The sequence below is a fragment of the Penicillium roqueforti genome (assembly GCF_015533775.1).
Source record: "Penicillium roqueforti strain LCP96 04111 chromosome Unknown scaffold_03, whole genome shotgun sequence".
Lineage (NCBI taxonomy): Eukaryota > Fungi > Ascomycota > Eurotiomycetes > Eurotiales > Aspergillaceae > Penicillium > Penicillium roqueforti.
Genome location: NW_024067567.1, coordinates 1,022,726 through 1,040,916, shown reverse-complemented (window position 1 = coordinate 1,040,916; position 18,191 = coordinate 1,022,726). Strand labels below are relative to the sequence as shown.

The 18,191-nt window shown below is 48.7% G+C and overlaps 7 protein-coding genes across 7 annotated transcripts; 3 read left to right on the top strand and 4 right to left on the bottom strand.

Moving 5' to 3' along the window:
- Positions 1 to 1,135: 1,135 nt before the first annotated feature.
- LCP9604111_2819 (putative C6 transcription factor) lies at positions 1,136 to 3,994 on the bottom strand (the record flags this gene model as incomplete). The annotated part of the gene is made up of 1 exon (XM_039070338.1): positions 1,136 to 3,994. The coding sequence occupies one exon, from the start codon at positions 3,992 to 3,994 to the stop codon at positions 1,136 to 1,138; it is 2,859 nt and encodes a 952-aa protein (XP_038931571.1).
- Positions 3,995 to 4,861: 867 nt separating this feature from the next.
- On the bottom strand, positions 4,862 to 5,710 carry LCP9604111_2818 (uncharacterized protein; the record flags this gene model as incomplete). Its single annotated transcript, XM_039070337.1, has 3 exons — positions 4,862 to 4,976; positions 5,030 to 5,111; positions 5,170 to 5,710. 3 exons carry the CDS (start codon positions 5,708 to 5,710, stop codon positions 4,862 to 4,864), a joined length of 738 nt encoding a protein of 245 aa, XP_038931570.1.
- A 1,849-nt stretch (positions 5,711 to 7,559) lies between these two features.
- On the top strand, positions 7,560 to 8,360 carry LCP9604111_2817 (bZIP transcription factor; the record flags this gene model as incomplete). The annotated part of the gene is made up of 2 exons (XM_039070336.1): positions 7,560 to 7,583; positions 7,635 to 8,360. The coding sequence occupies 2 exons, from the start codon at positions 7,560 to 7,562 to the stop codon at positions 8,358 to 8,360; spliced, it is 750 nt and encodes a 249-aa protein (XP_038931569.1).
- A 1,985-nt stretch (positions 8,361 to 10,345) lies between these two features.
- Positions 10,346 to 13,059, top strand: LCP9604111_2816 (beta-glucosidase; the record flags this gene model as incomplete). Its single annotated transcript, XM_039070335.1, has 3 exons — positions 10,346 to 10,402; positions 10,460 to 10,697; positions 10,757 to 13,059. 3 exons carry the CDS (start codon positions 10,346 to 10,348, stop codon positions 13,057 to 13,059), a joined length of 2,598 nt encoding a protein of 865 aa, XP_038931568.1.
- A 454-nt stretch (positions 13,060 to 13,513) lies between these two features.
- LCP9604111_2815 (uncharacterized protein) lies at positions 13,514 to 13,937 on the bottom strand (the record flags this gene model as incomplete). Its single annotated transcript, XM_039070334.1, has 2 exons — positions 13,514 to 13,643; positions 13,711 to 13,937. The coding sequence occupies 2 exons, from the start codon at positions 13,935 to 13,937 to the stop codon at positions 13,514 to 13,516; spliced, it is 357 nt and encodes a 118-aa protein (XP_038931567.1).
- Positions 13,938 to 15,158: 1,221 nt separating this feature from the next.
- On the bottom strand, positions 15,159 to 16,417 carry LCP9604111_2814 (sialidase family protein; the record flags this gene model as incomplete). The annotated part of the gene is made up of 3 exons (XM_039070333.1): positions 15,159 to 15,590; positions 15,664 to 15,829; positions 15,879 to 16,417. The coding sequence occupies 3 exons, from the start codon at positions 16,415 to 16,417 to the stop codon at positions 15,159 to 15,161; spliced, it is 1,137 nt and encodes a 378-aa protein (XP_038931566.1).
- An 838-nt stretch (positions 16,418 to 17,255) lies between these two features.
- Positions 17,256 to 18,152, top strand: LCP9604111_2813 (uncharacterized protein; the record flags this gene model as incomplete). Its single annotated transcript, XM_039070332.1, has 1 exon — positions 17,256 to 18,152. One exon carries the CDS (start codon positions 17,256 to 17,258, stop codon positions 18,150 to 18,152), a length of 897 nt encoding a protein of 298 aa, XP_038931565.1.
- Positions 18,153 to 18,191: the final 39 nt, after the last annotated feature.

The window sequence follows — 18,191 nt, the reverse complement described above, 5'->3', positions numbered from 1 at the left end:
TGACACTGACCACTTCTTTCTTTCTGCACCAACAGGACATGTTCGTGATTCTCTTTTCGTCGCTAGGTAACCTCTTCCGTTGCAGGGGGTCCGCCGCAGGCAATGGCTACACCCGCGCGGACTCGGACGGCCGTGGCGGTTTCATCGGCGCCATCGGAGGACGTGGGGGGCGTGGGGGACGCGGTCAGGGGCGTGACGTGGATGCCGAGAACAGGCTCATAGATCAACTGGATGAAGAGTGGGATGATTAGTCGAGGGTTGCTTTTACTTTATCTTCTCTGCTTTCCTATACACTTTCCTTGCCTTTTTCGTCTGGCAGCTATTGCCACTTTTGTTCCTCAGCTCTTTCAAACAATAGATTTCGAGGCCTTCGCCCTTGTCTTTTTATCTGTGATGCAAATAATTCCCGTGTTATCATATTTTGTAAGCGTTTACATATCTCTCGAGGTCGGTGGAATATATATTCACATTCAAGACTCTGTGTACCATATCAATTCACACATTGCCTACAGACTTGTTCAAATGTGAGCAGAATTGTGATTAAATTCTAAATGAACTTATCCAATCACATCTATCAAATTCAATTACGCATACCTACTTTATAACTATTTGATCTTACTTTCAATGTGAATTATAGTCGTGAGTCTAAGCAAACATAGTCACTACAGTGAGGAACAAATCATACAACTAGCATCATTGGTCTAGTGGTAGAATTCGTCGTTGCCATCGACGAGGCCCGTGTTCGATTCACGGATGATGCACAACATTTACTTTTTTGTATCTCATTTGCAGGATTTTATTTGGCAGAGGAAAAAGATTCCAATTGCTTTTTTATTTATTTCTTTAGATCACCGGAGTCATTCGGAAAGTTGTAATGTCTAACCAAGAAGACCGAGCCATTAGACTTATATTATTCAGAACATCTGCCCCAAAAAAGGGATATAAATGCCGTAGACAAGACAATAATATTTACACAAATCAACACAAATGGGGTAATATGAATAGCAGCGCGAAAAGTAACAAACCCCAGCCCCAAAAGTCCGACTCCAACCCTTTGAAATCATCGTAAAGAAAAGTGAAACACCACGTAGCAGTCGTCGAGAAAGCATTAGCTGATGGATAGTACATGATCCGATCATGGCCGTGAGACTTTCATATTCGAACCAGTCAAACCAAGGTCATATGCGCTTAAAGGCATGCCACCAGCACCCCTGAAGCCATACATATCTACAGAAGGGAGCCCGGGCGTGCCGCCACTATTAACTACCCCAGGCATGGGAGCTGGGGGTGGAGCTTGTGATGGTTGGTTTCCACCGCCAACAGGGTCAAGATTGAAAGGCAGGAACCACGCGCTGGGCTGGTAGAACTCGCCCATTCCAGCAGGGGCACTTGGGTCCAGATGGCCCGTGAACAGTGTTTGATCTGGACTTGGTGTTTGGACGCCATTGAGTGGTGGGATAGGAGGGTTGTTTGGGACAAATGAGCTGGGGTCGAATTCGGAAAATGAACCATAGACGAATTGCCGGTCTAGCTGCGGTAATTGGTCTGGTGGGATACCGAAGTCGAATGGCGGTTGGCCGAACGACATTGGTCGGGATTGTTGGAGCATGGATGGCTGTGGGAATGCGCTGCCTGGAACACTCGGGGTATTTCCGATGGTTACTTCCATCATTGATGGTGATGAAGACTGTTCCATGCCTGAAGCTCCATCGGATAGTTTGCTGTTCTTCCGAGACCGCGATTTGCGCGGTTGGCTTGGCTGTGGAGTAGGGGAAAGGCCGGCAAAGAAATCCTCCACGCTCTGGAGGTCAGGTTTCTGGCCCATAACTGCGTCTTCGCCCGTTTCTTTGTGCCGGGTATCGGGGTCCTCCCAATGCACTCTTGACACTCCATGGGGATACTTATCGAACCAGTCACCATATTGGAACATGGGCGTTAGCGATGCACCATTCTGAGTTGCCACAGAGCCCTTGATAGCTGCATCGGCGAACTGCCGATACCGATCCTTGGCACTCTCAACCATATAGTGAAACATGCCCCAATACTTTTTCATTTTATTGAGATAGCGGTACGTATGCCGTAGGTTCTCTTTTGACCGTGCCTCTAGCTGAACGTTCTTCGAGAATATCCCCCAGATGTGGACTGTACTTGCCGAGTAAGCACAGTATCCAGCAAAAGGAACAGTGAGGGGGTAGGCTGAAGCCCGATCAAAAAGCACTGAAATGTGATGCGCCGCTTCCACCGCGGCTCGACCTGCATTACTGAGGAAGGACTTTGGCATATCTCTTGGTGGACGCCCCCCCGGGGACAAGGGAATGGCGAACTGGTTGAGAAACAGCATGTTTTGGTGTATGATAATGTGGAGGAAAATGAATTGATTTGCAATCTTCTCCGCTGCATGGATTTGAAGATGCTCGTAGGTGAAGGTAAAAGGCGCCGGAAGAGACGCGGAGAACTCCTCAATTTGCCGCTTAAGCTGCATGTACCCTGACTCTGGATGCCAAAGTGGATGTAAGTCCTTACTCTTTCCACCTAGATTCAGGTAGTCGACAATGCGCCCCCAAATGACGATAGCGCGGATAATGTACGCTGAAACACCCATGTTTTCTTTAGCGTTAGATAATTGGCCGGCATCGTCAGGTACAGGATTAAGAATATCGCCATCAAGATCTTCCGTCGGACCAGGTATCTCCATCTGGAAGTGGGGTTCCTTGATAGGAAGCTGTATTTGTAGGAACTTCTCATTCCCAATAGGTGGCCGTTGGCTTCCGGAAGAGTTATACCGATCCATCAAGTAACATGCCCACATAGTCCGGCGCCGAATTTCTTGATCTGTGAAGCTCAACTTTGAGCTGTTGCCATTGTTCTGACTGGGTAATGGATCCTGATCAAGCTCCTGATGGAGCTGCAACGCGTATGCCATCCGTAATGCTTGACCTCCAAAAGACCAACTTCGCCCACCATGACATGTCCCAAACTCATGAAGACCAAGAAGTAAGAAAACCGTAAGAATTGTAATGTTCGGCTCGTCATGCCGGCTCAGAGCGAAGGCCGCTGCAGGATTAGCCCAGTTTTCTCCACGTAAGAATGGCGGATCTGAGTTCAGCTGAGGATGTGTGGAGAATCGCGCAGATACGGCACAGACAGCAAGAATTAGGACAGGGGGAATTGTGCCTGCTTTGAGCCGTCGCATAAAGCTGGGTTTGTGTAATAAGAGGTATGACTGCCCATAGACACAATCAAAAAATACCTCCGCAAGATGCTCTTGAATCTCCAGTGAGGGCAGAAACTCAGCTCCTTCGATAAGAAGCCCAGTCCCATCGGTGGATTTAGGTTCACGATTCATTGGGAACGTCTCGTGTGGTGGGCGGCTGTGCCCACGAGTCCATTCATCCATCTCTGCCGAAAATGCCTCATCTGCGGTTCGTTTCTTCTGTGCCTTTGACGGCTGAGCCGAGGCGGAAGGTCTGACAACCGATCTTCCAATAGAAAGCATATCCCTTGTCTCCTCCTTAGGTATTGTCTTGATTACGCGATCTTCCATCCTCTTCAGTCGCTTGTCCAGCATAGCCATATAATCCGTGCGCGGCGCCGCCTTCCGCGTAGTAACTTTATAAACACACGGAATCCTCGAGCGCGTACAATGCTTGCAGGCAGGCTTCTCGCCCGAGCAGCGGATTTTCTTGCGGCGGCATGCGATGCATGCCAGTGGCAGGCGCTTCCGCTCCTTCCCCGCCTTGGTCTTCATCTCGCTCCAAGCCGGTTTATCGTCGTCGTTTAGATGTTCAAAATTGGACGGGCCGTTGCCGGAGTCGTCTCGCCCGTTGTCTGGGCCTAGCGCGGGGTCGACGGTTTGTGTGCTACCAGGGTCACGGGAACTTGCATGGCTTTGGGTATCGAAATCCTCGAGAGCTGCTGCCGCCTCCTCCTGGCCTACATCAAAGCGGACACCAGGGGTTTTCGATGGCAATTCGTCGGGAGCGGGTTGGATCATGACGGGTGCGGATACCCCAGGACCCAAGCCCGAAGCATCCTTCGGCACGGTCGGGGAAAAAAGAAGGCGCTTCCGAAATGGAGCGCGAGGTCGTTCCGGGGAAGATCAATTTGGAGTGGAATTTGAAGAGCGGGGAAGAAGGAGAGGCGAAATGGAGGAGAAAGTGAAATCAGCCCCGAATATGGGGAAAAGGTTCAGCGGCGAATGGTGGCTTGGCAAATAATTACAATTCGGCCACTGGCGGCGCTGATATTACGAGACTCGACCACAATCTTTCTATATTGGAGTATAAAGAATCAATGAAGTCTGCTGTAGCTCATTGAAAACACTTGAAACAGGGAAAGTACATACGCAATCGACTTGAGGTTATTGGATTCGGAGGCGCCCCAACCATATATCCCCCTTTAACTCCTATATTATTCCCCTATAGTTCTACGTCTGGGAATATATTTGCAATCTAATTCCACTTGAGCCACGCATATTAAAAATGGCCCCAGACTCATAATACCACCTTCATGGATATACTCGCAGTATGCCTGGCTCTCTCAGGACGGACCGGGACAGCCGGATTGGCATACGGGCTGGCACATCGGAAGCTTGATAGAAGACTAGGACTAGCGTGCAGCTACATGCCAGGGGATCCTTATTGAGTGGCCAACATAATAAGATAGTTATTCATTGATCATCTCGAGTGCATTACAGAAGCAGGACCCCCTTTTTTTTCTCTTAGACTAGCCATCGATCGGTAAATGCCACCTACCGATAGATAGGCCAAAGTCGTCTGGTTTTTTCTCTCAAGAGTCGCTAGCGTCATTGCACGTGTCGCATTTCTGTACGCAGGCTATTCTCTAGTTTGCGCGACTGATCCTAGGTGGATTTCGGGCGTCCAACCTTATGGCGTGGTGTTGCGAGCTCAAGCGAGTTCAGAATCTCGGCCCCGAGAACATAGATATTGTAGCTGGGAAACACGAGCCACAGCCCACTGAATGATATTAGTGTTATATTTCATGTAAACATGCACTAGACGGAGCTCACTTAGGGAGGATCCAGTAGAGGAACAGAGTAAGCGGGTCGTTGTGACCGATGTTCTCGAAGCCAGAGAAGATCTCGTTGAGCCCTATTTTGTTTTGTGTTATAATCCGACACACAAAGCCCAGGAAATAGATATAGCTTACAGTAAAGGATGGTCTTGCTCAGGGTCATGACAGACGCGGTGTAGGCGACCAGAAGTGCGGTCGCACCAATGCGCCCAGCGACGACCTTGTCCCCCTTCAGCAACCAGGTGAATTCCTTGGAGATATTCTGCGATCTGCCACCTCTCCCAACCGTCGATCCATAGTGGTAGACAATCCAGAGGTAATAGATGTAACCGATAGTCTCGAGGACGTTGAGCATAGTCTGTGCAGCCGTGAAGCCATTATGCGCATTGAAGGCTGGCCAGCCATAGATATAGTCCACTTTTCCGTACAGCGCGTAAGGCGTCCAGATGGGAGAGTGTAGACTTCCACCGGGCATGCTATGTGGTCGCAACAAGACATAGCCTGTGTCCCATATTACCAAGGGAACCGAAACAATGAGCCAGATTGTCAGCGCAGCAGCGGGCGTATGGGTCCATTTGCGCGAATTGGCGCTGGTGGTAGCTGGGGGTAACTTGGCTAGCTCTTTCCCGACCTCGGGGGAGGGGAATTCGCGGGGATGGTGTCGCGTGGAGACCATGATGGAAGGGGTTGCAATGAATAATGTGAGTAGGACAGAGTCGAATGCAATCCTAATAACCTTTACTATGAGAGGGGGAAAAGTTCAGGTAGAAACCAGCCAGGCGCAGAGGAATGCCGGGGGTTACAGCTCAGGCGCGACTGACGGCCAATGACGTCGAGGGTGATCGTTTGCCATTTTTCACCCGACGGCTACTTGCCTCTCGCTCTCACTTTTGTATGCGGTTGAATTGGAAATCTGACTGCAGATTTTGGAAATTAGCGTGAATTTCGTTGGGTACGTATATGAGCGTGTCACATATATACATTACATATGTTATTGACGCAAATCAACACACATCGACAGTTTACGGTACCACGAGCTAACTTTTGGCATTTAGTATTAGTACCCTGGAATAACTGGTTAACTAGTTAGCTCTGAATCCGTTTAGGTCATCGGATCGTAAACTAGTTATCAAACTCGGGAAGCTGCCACCTATCGTCTATTCTTTCACATCTCTACTCATCCAACGTTTCAGGTTTATCAAGTTACCAAATTATTTCAAATGATCAAACTACACGCCATCGGTCGTGGCGCCTGCGGCACTGTATGGGCATGCGAAACAGGACCCGCATACAAAAGGGAGGACGGTAACCCAGCACGATCCCTCCAAAACGACTTCGAAATGCACAATCGAGTACTTCAAAGTCGACAAACCCTTATGAACCCGAGGAAGTCGACTCAAGTTGAAATACAAATACCATCCTGTCACAACTTTATCGAGCCAAAGAACAAGGAGTGGTGGGCTGCACATCTAGAAAGGGTTCCACAAGGCTATACATCATGCAATATGATCGGAGCACCAACGCATTCCACCCTTTGGGGGATCAACCCGACACCTTCTTATTCAAGCATTCTACCCGGATGAGATCAAACAAATTATTATCGAGAGTGAGCCGGATCGAGACTGCTTAATTCGACTATATTTAGGCAGGCGTCGAACACATATCCAGGATTCGAAAACTTTCTCACAGTTCCGAGCATTCTCTTTTCGAAATTACCCGCTACATGAAGACCAACTAGAAGAGCTGGCGATCACAACAGACGATCTTCAACAATATGCCCGAACAATGGCAGAAGCACTCGCTATGATGCACTGGATTGCTGGCATAGATGCTAATGATGTTGAGTTTGTCCTCGCAATCTACAATGATAACGATGGTGGTCGCATCAATAATGTTTTGGGAAGGCATAGCATGTGGATGCTAGACTTCGATCTATGTAGAAATATGACAATGGGCGAGAATGGTGTTGCAAAAGCCGTGAAGGCCTTCTAGAGAAACTATCCTTTCTATCCTCATCCGGGAAATGCCCTGTGGGACACATTCCGAGAGAAATACATTTATACCAGTGATGAGTGCCTGGAGCTTTGTGGCATTGAAGAAAGGGAAAAGCGGCGATTCCTGTCGAGGTTGTTTATTGAACAAGTGGAAGCCTGGGGCACCAATGCCAACTCTTGAAAGTCTTGGCAGCCTGAATAATTTATCTGTGGACCCAGAGGCAAAAATGTAGGGCAAGCATCATAGCTTGAGACATTCATGGCACACACAGCACAAAGAGAATCGTAGGAAGATTAAATATGTAGTTCACGTGACTTCAAGAAATGTCCACGTGACTGCTAAACAGCAGCCATAAAAACTAGGCAACGACGTGAAACATCATTTCGGAGGTGATTTCGGAGATTTCCCGAACTCGAAATTCAAAGGAGGGACTGTCAAACTGCCCACTACTCATTCTAATGTGCGCTTTGTATGTCAAGTTTAACTGATAGGAAGCTCGGTCATGCTCCACACTTCGGAGTCAGCAACTGATGGATTCAACCAAAGAACAGAAGGTCAGTCACATCCGTTTTGAGTAGATGCGGTCAATCTAACTAGCATAGAAGAATGTGCGACTCGCACGGGTGCGTGAAAACCAGCGCAAGAGTCGAGCCCGGAAGCTGGAGTACGTGAATGAGTTAGAGCAGCGTCTTGCGGTGTGTAAAGAACAAGCCCGCCAAAAAGACATCGAGCACCGACTAGCAACGCAAAATGTCGAAGCTGAAAATCGGCATTTGAGAACTCTTTTGGGATCGCTGGGAGTTTCGAGTGCTTATGTCCAGCAGTATCTGCAGGAAGCGGATACGGGAGTAAACACCAACCGGAAGGTTGCTATCCCCGCCATTCAGCGAGTAGAGAGAGATAATCCTCTATCTCTATCGCTTCGTGATACTCGCAGATCAAATTTGTCGATGGCAGTACCGCGCGTTTACAAAGAGGAATCAAAGACGACTGAACTACCAACAGCGGTTAGTAGTACGTGTGCCTTGACAGTGGTGCAACGAACAGATCAGCCGTCAAAGCAAAACCCCCAAGAAGAAGATCCGGCTTTGTGTGGATGCCGCTCCGAGAGACAGAATCCGGAAACGGTATCTGACGAAGATGTGCTCAATTCGACGCTGTGTGCCATTGCAGAAGAAATGATCAATCAATACAACACCAAAGGAATTGATGTCGATGAGATCCGACGAAGAATTTGGTCTGGGTTCCGAGCAGGTGCAAATGGCACAGGCTGCAGAGTCCAGAATCACATTCTGTTCCAAGTGCTAGACGATATCAGCAGTGATGTCTGACTTTGGCATTGACCTGGCTTCCACAGTCATTTGGGATATTAGTATTTGAGTGAAACTGCTAGTTGCAGCTGCAGCTGTCTTTGAATTTGGCCAAAGGCACGAGGATGGAGATCACAGTTTCTACTAAGAATCGCTTGCAATCATGTCATCTTGTCATCTGGAGGAGTGAGCCTTGAGTATAACAAAACCGGTCTAGAACCCACCAACGCCTACTAAACCAATTGCTCTGTTCCGCACTCCTCGGCCCCATACCCTGAATGCGACGCATTCTATGCCTCAAAATTATACCAATATGTGGGACCACTCTACACCGACAAGCCCATGCAGGATATTTCTCCGGTCCAATCCACCCCACCCCCAGATCCAGATGAAATGGGCAACAGTACCCCGACTTGCAGATCTGAATGAGAGATGGATAATAACCCATAGCCATCGCATTAGCTATGCCGATGATGCAAATGTGTTTCATATTTTCCGATGTAGCATCCCAGGCCACAAATAGCAGCTGAATTAATGAGCACCACCTATCCAAAAAGAATTCCAGTCAGAAAGCACAAGAACAAGCCCATCACGCTAATAGTACCCCGCAAACCATTCGCTCCTGCACGAGCCCCCAGACTGCTGAACACCCAACCGGCAAAAGCCCTGGAACTCAACAATATTGAGCCGGAACATTGATAATTAGCCGGTAACACCGATGATTAGCCGCAAATCAGGAAAAGATAACTGCTTGGCGGTGCATTCCGTGAGGGATCAGCGTTGTTCCTCATAAGTTTTTCTAATTGCGGGCAGTAGAGTTCTGGGATAGTCAGACTTACATAGAGAGGTGTTGGAGCATCCCTAAGTCAATGCGGGGTCCGATCTCCACGGCAGCAAAAAAGCCTAGCTACGGATGGAGCAGTCCTTGTTGTGCCACAAAGATGTTTGTGTAGGAAATAGACAATGCATTTATGTTAGAGCGAAACATACAGCATGCTGTCTTGAAGCCGAACAGAAATGCACGGAACACTTTTGTAATAGGATTGTTAGCATTGTTAGCATTGAGAATTGAGAATTGAGTTCAGGTGTGCTTCCCCACACTCTCTCGAAGTAACGTAATAAGAAGGGTTTCCCCATCCGGCAGGACGAGCGGTGATCAGTTGGACGTGAGAAGATGGCTAGATCAGATTAGAATATTGAAAGTCATCTCCGTATATTTATTTGATCAGGTAAGAGTGGTGAGGTATCTGCCACGGAATGGTTAGGAATTTAGGATAGCCGACATTATGTGTACTCCATAGTTCTACTCTGTATACCACCACAGCATAAGAAGCTGAATTCCAAGAAGAATTACCAACGACTTTTTTGCTTGTTCAATATATAACGAATAATTAGAATTAGAATTAGCGGGGAAGAGGCGCGGGCGCGGTGTTACGATCGTCACGACGTCGACGTGAGACGCCGATATTTCGCCGTCGTATACGGAATCGAAGCAAGGCGATGGATTCGGAAATCAATGGCTCTAGAAGTGTACTCCGTATGCTGTGTCGTGTAAAACGGAGTGGCTGGGTAATTCTGGTGATGTACTTGGGAAAGGGGTTGACTTCTCACCCTGCGTTTCTCCTTGTCTCGACCAGCCACAATTTGTACCTTGTGTCCCCTTTCAAGGATGAGTGTCTCTCCAACTTCAATGAGACTACGGAGTACATACTCCATAAGAATAAGTCATATCCAATGATAGGACACGATATAATGTGATTAGTGGGATAGTGCATATTTTGTCGATCCTTTTCTCCATTTTTATTATTTTTGTTGATCTCATTTGATCTCATTTTATGGAGTAGATATATACGCTATGCATTCTATTATAGCCCCTGTGAGTAATCAGGAAACAGAACATTTAAGATCCCAGTCTTCCCCTCCGAGATCTGTGGCTTGTTCCTTCCTCACGCCCTCTTCTTTCAATACTTGTGCCCTGTGAGATCCTATCCAGCGCTTTCACAGTAATGAAGCTCGCGTGGTTTGAGGTAGCCGCCTTGTCGGCCTCGGTGACCAGTGCCAGTGTGAGTCCAATTTAAACGGTTGACAATATCACTGCTAACCAAGTCACATGAAAATAGTCCCTGGCCTATTCTCCTCCATACTATCCCTCCCCATGGATGACTGGCGAGGGCGAGTGGTCCGAAGCATACACCCGAGCCGTCGAGTTTGTCTCAAACCTGACACTGGCCGAAAAAGTCAACTTGACAACCGGTACTGGCTGGGAGCAAGAACGATGTGTTGGTGAGACCGGTAGTATTCCCCGACTTGGCATGTGGGGAATGTGTATGCAGGACTCTCCATTGGGTGTTCGCTCTAGTAAGCTTGCCAGTTCCAAATAAGCTTGTCGTTGCGGTTAACTAATGAGACTGGAACAGGTGATTACACCTCTGGTTTCCCCTCTGGTGTCAATGTTGCCGCAGCATGGGACAAGCGACTTGCCTACCAGCGCGGTGTGGCAATGGGAGAAGAGCACCGTGACAAAGGTGTGGATGTGCAACTGGGTCCTGTTGCTGGCCCTCTAGGGAAGAACCCTGATGGCGGTCGTAACTGGGAGGGGTTCTCGCCTGATCCCGTTTTGACTGGTGTGATGATGGCCGAAACCATCAAGGGTATGCAGGATGCCGGTATCATTGCTTGTGCTAAGCACTTCATTGGAAATGAACAGGAACACTTTCGTCAGCCCGGCGAGGCTCAGGGATTCGGGTACAACATCAGCCAGAGTATGAGCTCAAACATTGACGACAAGACTATGCACGAGTTGTACCTCTGGCCCTTCGTGGACTCCATCCGTGCTGGTGTTGGCTCTGTCATGTGTTCCTACAATCAGATCAATAACAGCTACAGTTGCGCAAACAGCTACTCCCTCAATAAGTTGCTCAAGGGCGAGCTTGGCTTCCAGGGATTTGTTATGAGCGACTGGGGTGCACACCACAGCGGTGTCGAATCTGCTCTGGCCGGTCTCGATATGTCTATGCCCGGTGATGTAATTCTCGGTAGCCCTTACTCCTACTGGGCAACCAACTTAACCATCTCCGTTTTAAACGGTACCGTCCCCGAATGGCGCCTCGATGACATGGCTGTCCGGATAATGTCTGCTTACTACAAGGTTGGACGTGACCGCTTCCGCACTCCTCCCAACTTCAGCTCCTGGACCCGTGATGAGTACAACTTCGAGCACTCTATGGTAAGCGAGGGCTGGGGCAAGGTCAACGAGCACGTAAATGTCCAGCGTGACCATGCCCAGATCATCCGCAAGATTGGCTCTGACAGCATTGTTCTGCTTAAGAACAAGGCTGGTGCACTGCCCCTTACCCATGATGAGAGATTCATCGGCATTATAGGAGAAGACGCAGGCTCCAATGCCTATGGCGCCAATGGCTGCAGCGACCGTGGTTGTGACAACGGAACTTTGGCCATGGGCTGGGGTAGTGGAACCGCCAACTTTCCTTACCTGATTACACCCGAGCAAGCCATCCAAAATGAAGTCCTGGAATACAGTAACGGACAGACCAACGTCTTCGCTGTGACTGATAACTGGGCCCTCACGGAGATGGCCGCCCTTGCCTCCCAGGCTGATGTTGCCCTGGTTTTCGTGAACGCCGACGCTGGTGAGGGATACATCAGCGTTGACGGCAACGAGGGTGACCGCAAGAACCTGACGCTCTGGAAGAACGGAGAGGAGATCATCAAAGCTGCTAGTCAGCACTGCAACAACACTATCGTCGTGATTCACAGTACATCCGCTGTTCTGATTAGCGATTGGTATGACAATGTCAACATTACCGCCATTGTTTGGGCTGGCTTGCCAGGCCAGGAGAGCGGTCGGAGCTTGGTGGACGTATTGTATGGTCGCGTCAACCCTGGCGGTAAGACTCCATTTACCTGGGGTAAGACTCGCAAGGACTACGGCCCTCCTATCCTCACGGTGCCCAATAACGGTGTCGATGCTCCTCAGGTTAATTTTGAGGATGGCGTCTTCATTGACTATCGCCGTTTCGATAAAGACAATACGGAGCCCATCTACGAGTTCGGTTATGGTCTGAGCTACACAAATTTTGCCTTCTCCGACCTCAAGGTCACCCCTCTAGCCTCATCCGAACAGCGCGAGTACAAGGCGACGACTGGAAAGAGCCAAAAGGCCCCTGTTCTCGGCGAAGCCGGCAAGGTCTTGGATAACCTGTTCCCCGAGGGAATTACACGCGTCCGCCAGTACCTTTACCCGTGGTTGAACTCCACCGACTTACGTGCATCGTCCGGTGATCCCGACTACGGCATGGACTCCAAGGACTACCTTCCTGAGGGTGCTACCGATGATTCTCCGCAGGACCTTCTTCCCTCTAGCGGCAGCTCCGGCGGCAACCCTGGTCTGTTCAAAGATCTCTACCAAGTGACCGCCACTATCACTAACACCGGCTCCGTAACTGGTGACGAGGTTCCTCAGTTGTATGTCTCCCTCGGCGGCGATGATAACCCCTCAAAGGTTTTGCGCCAGTTTGACCGAGTCACCATTGCCCCTGGTCAGACCCTGCAGTGGACCACCACTCTGACCCGTCGTGATGTCTCCAACTGGGACGTTGCCTCACAGAACTGGGTGATCTCCGACGCCCAGAAGAAGGTGTATGTCGGCAACTCATCCCGCAAGTTGCCACTATCGGCCGACTTGCCCTCGGTTGAGTAAATGATCTTCCTTTTTGGAATGGAAACTGGAGGATAACTACACATGTCCACATGAGTCAATTCTCTTGATGTTGTACAGCCAACATTGCGTTTTTGCACATATTCTCTTTTTCTCAAGACATGGCTCCTGTGACTACTTCCATAGCTAATGAAACTCATTAATATCTCTTATGCAGTTCGTTCACCGAGGCATACAATTGCTATCTGCAGAACCATACTTCAACTCGGACGTAAAAGCCAGACATCCATTCAATCTGCCCCTCAACCATATCTCTCACACAAATTTATACACCGGTAAACCCGTAAAATGCAATCCATCCGTGTCCACGCAGCACCACCCTCCGCAACACCATATTCCCAACCAAATCCGACCGCCTCAAACCAGCTCCTAATCCATATCAAATCAACAACCATAATCTGCAGCATGCTCACATGACCCGATAAATACACCGAATTTACACCATCCCAGAGCACGACTTCTCAGGCACAGTAGCATCAATCTCCCAAGCTTCAACAACAACCCTGAAACCCGCCGTCTTCGGCATGACCTCCATAGACCGCGGCTCAACATGGTCATCGTATGTGCTTGTCACAACCAATGAAGTCGCACTCAAACCAACAGGTCTCGGGAGGGAAGAGGCTGCGGAGTTACCGCTTTGCGCGCAGACGGCGTACGAGGCGCTCTTTTTGCATGCGGGTCTTCAACTTCCGCTTTTGGGCAGGTGTGCGCTGACGGAACCACAGTGTTACCAGGAACAGGATCACCAGAATGCTTGGCAGTTGGGAGAGCGCGTGCTTGGTACTGGCGCTGCGGGTGGTGGTGGTGGTGGTGGTGGTGGTGTTTTTCTCGTGCAACTTGCTGCGCATACTGAGATGCATGTTGTTAGGGCGGGTGAGTCTGTTGCGAGATTGGGACGTTTTGATGGAGTTGGGGATGAGGAGGTTATTGAGTATGCGGAGTTTGTGGGACGTCCACCAGGGTCTGTTTGATGTTGTTGTTGATTTGGTGGGTGGGTATGTGTCGCAGCGGTGTTGGTAGTCTGTGAATGAGGAAGTGTCTTGATATCTGTCGGTTCGGCGAGCTTTGGTTTTGTCGAGGTTCATACAAAGCGTGAGTTGAGAAGTAATAGAGTTAAAGCGTGATTTTTTTATTCTTGAGGGAAGTGGAGAGGTCTTGCGTGCGCGACGGCTCGAGGGAAGTTGCAGTCATTTGTTGCTGCCAATTTTTGCTTATAATTATGTTAATGGAAGGGCTGATGCTTGAGGGAAGGTTGTGCTTTATATTTTAGATTCACTAGATCTATGAGCATTGTAGCAATTCCAAAATCACTAGAGCTCGCTTAGGTAGAGGTTAAATCATCTTCCCAGTATAAACTTTCCCTGGCAAGCTGTCAAAACGTCTTCGCGGTGTGCATTAGAGAGAGATACACCCCTCAAGTTCAAGGACTGTTCCTCAAAAGTCGGTATGATAGTGCGCAAAAATGCCTTGAAGGAATCATAGGTGATTTCAATGCAATAAAGATTAGTTAGGGATTTGTTGTGAATTTGAGTGTAAGACACGAAGGGCAGCAGAGCACAATGGTCATTGCTGCATATGCTCGGCATACTGCATATCAGGCTTTAGTGGCAGATCATCTCAACATAATCAAATCCGATACGGTTAAGAATCACACTATCATAAGATTGCAGCTTAAGCACTCGGTTTTTTCCCGAGATACAAATCCAATTGCAAAGAATGATGCCGGGTTCCTCAGCCGGCGCGGGATAAACATCAGCTTGGATTTCGAGCCATTCGGATTGAACCTCAGAAAACCATACACAACCCCTGGAAGAGCATGGTTAAGTACCATGCTATAGCTTTTTTCGGCTCTTCTAGAGGCAGCGGTTGCCTCCAATAGGAAACTCAAGAAGTCAGACATTAATCTAGGCGACAGTATTAGGCGGCCTGTCTCTATGTGAAGTGGTGCACACTTGAAGAAGTCAAGGTTCATCTTATGAAAGCCCTCGAACAAGGATGATACAGTCCATAGCTCTTGGACTCGTGTTCGGAGGTCAACCCGTTTAGTATGAGAGGTCTGCCGCCACAAATTATCTTTTAGTTTACAATGCCTCTTTCAAATCCATCACACTTGCGGAGACCCGATTATTGGTGCCAGATAGCACTCCAGCAGAATGTATGACCAGGTATCGACCTCCATCCTCCGACAGCACTCGTAGAGACCGTGTGTAGCCGTGCTCTTCGGGCGAAGTGATCTCTGTCCACTCTCCTTCGCCAAGAGCTTTGTTAATGAACAGAGTACTCTGTGTGCCGGAGCTGGCGATAATAGTGCCGTTTTTACCACCGTATGGTGTCCACACAACGTAAGGCGAAGATGTCGGCCGAGTACCACTCGAGACAACTAGACGCTGGCCTGGGGCGGAGGCGATTTTTTCGGGGTCGGACGACAGACGGTAGTATATAGGGAAGGAGTAGCTTGATGTACCGAAGAAGGAGCCATACTCATATATGTAGAAGTATTGACCGTTCGGGAGCTAGAAATGTTAGAATTCTCCGGGTATGACAGAAACCCATCGTAATTGCATTGGTGTCTTGGGTTTAGCTTACCTTGGTCAGAACTGGCATGCCGGGTCGGTCGGTATATGTCGGGTAGGTGACATCCTCTACAATATCTCCCCAGTTCTTTAGGTCAGTTGAGACCTGGTGAACCATTGTCTGTCCGTGTGTTGCATTATCCCGCTGATCCGAGTAATAACAAATCAACTTGCCCTTACTGTGAAAGGAGTTAGGGAGTTATTTCAAGGCAGAATATAAGAACATACTGAGCAAGTAGGAATGGCTCCCATACAGGAGTCAGTCCATTGTTCGGCAGTGCCTCTCCTCCGGCAGCAATATGGCTAACAAACTTCCAATTCACGCCATCATCTTGCGACGCGTAAAGATCGATGTGTGTGGACGACAGGTCAGTTGGAATACTACTACCAGCTAGAAGTAGAGTGCCTTTTTCAAATGAACCGATGCGCTCGGGCAGGGAGTAGAGGAATGGCTGGTAACGCAGGCCATATCCGTTAACAGTGTCATGGACCTTGGAGATCTCGTTCCAGGTCTTTCCGTGGTCCTTGGAGCGGTATATGGGGAAGTAAACCGCCGGTGGCTCTGGAGAGTAGTTTTCCCATGTTGCGAGAAGGTCACCATTAGGAAGCTGCTCGTTACGTGGGTAAAGTGTTCGTGGGACGATGTAGTCGGAGGGTGGTGAGAAGATGGTCACGTTTGTGAGCGGGACAGGAGAAGATTGCTTGGAGCGCGAGATTGTCACTGCAGCTGTAGCTGCAGCAAAAGCAAGGACCTGTGGAATTCTCATGTTTGGTACATATGTTGGAACTGGTATTCTATATCTCCATTGGCAGCATTATCCTGCTTTTATAACCGCATTTCGTAAAAAAGAAATACGGGTTGATTTTTTGAGATACATAGTATCCCGGGGTTATCCCACCGGAATTAACCTTATTGTGGACTAATTGGAGTGTATTTCATCTGAAGAATTTCCGTCAATTACGGCCATCGTAGATAATCCGGGGAAATATGAAATGACGACATCAATTGCCAAGATATCACGTGGCATCACGTGATGAAGAACATGGGGTTTCCACCATTCCTTCGGGGCTATACCCCGTCAGGATCGGGGGATAACCTCGTATCGACCAAAATATACTTTGAAATTCGAACCTTTGAAGTCCACGCCAATTGGGCAGCACAAGCCCCCAGGCAGTTTGGCCCCATCATCCAAAGCCAAATTTAGAAATGCCCGAAAAGTTGACCAATTATGAGTGTGGATCTACATTATTCCAACTACGTTGCCTATCAGCACACAGCCTTACAGCATCGCCACGTTTTGCTGGCAACCAACATACCTGAAAGTGGTTGATTGGGAAAAATCGGGCTATGTATCATGAGAAACTTATTTACCTTGGATTGCCTCCATCTTTCTGTCTTCCAGATTTCACCTTTCTCCAAGACATCCAAGACAGAAATATCCGTTTCCAAGTTACAGGTGCATTTGTCTTAAAATGGTACCTACCGACTTCGCACACCGGCCAAAAGCCCAGTTGATAGGGAAACTGCAACAATCGACGAGGGACCTCATCAGTCGTTCAACGGCCATGTGGGATAATTCAAAGTATCGCTACCATCAATCGATAATGGAAATCAGGCACAAACCAGCAAACACAATAAATAATTCGACGGATAGGTGTCACCAGTCAACTGAATTGATGCTATATCGACCGGTATCAAAACGGAATCAGTCAGCAGACCAGTTACACCGAGTCGCTCGTGTTGAAGACACAACACAACAGGTTGGAGCACGCGATGGGCAAACCCAAGAGCAAACGCCCCCACAATCACGATTTTATTCACGGGCATTCAACTCGCAGTCAACAAACTCATCTCCAAATCCCAAGACCACGTCACGCTCCACAAAAGTGAAATCAATCAAATCTGCCTCGGTCACCGGACCTTCACTATCTCTGGAGGAGCAGATCGGAGGGTTTTACAAAGCAACTATACTTGTCAGGTCCACGGTGAAGCAGGCAAGACAGTTGCGGGATGATAAAAGAGCACTCCTCGGCGAGATCGAGCTTGAGTGGATCAACTCGACCATCACCGGTGCCGAAACTGCCGCCAATGATTTAGCTGCGTCTGTGAAGCGATTCAAACAGAGCAGCCCACAGAACCGCTGCAGTTGGAAGCGTCGTGACTACGAGGTCACCCTGGAAAAGGAATCCCGTGTGCTTCTTGCTCATGACAAAGTCAAGACGGTTCTTAGCCATCTTGGCTCACTACAACTCACCTTGGGCAAGGATGAATTATTTTTCTCTCCATCTGAGGTTTCAATGGTCGCTTCTGCGATTTTGGAACTTCCATCTGAGACGACTGTTCTATCTGACTTTGAGCTTTTGCCTGTGAAACCTGAGCGACCTATACCGAAAATCGTGGTGACACAATATGATGACGATAATGAATACTCCCATAGCTATCAAAGTTCCCCTCCAAGCTACGAAGCAAGTGGAATGAATGCCATGGCAGAGTTTCGGTGATCGTACCACTGCATGGCTTCCGAACGCTGAACAGGAGCG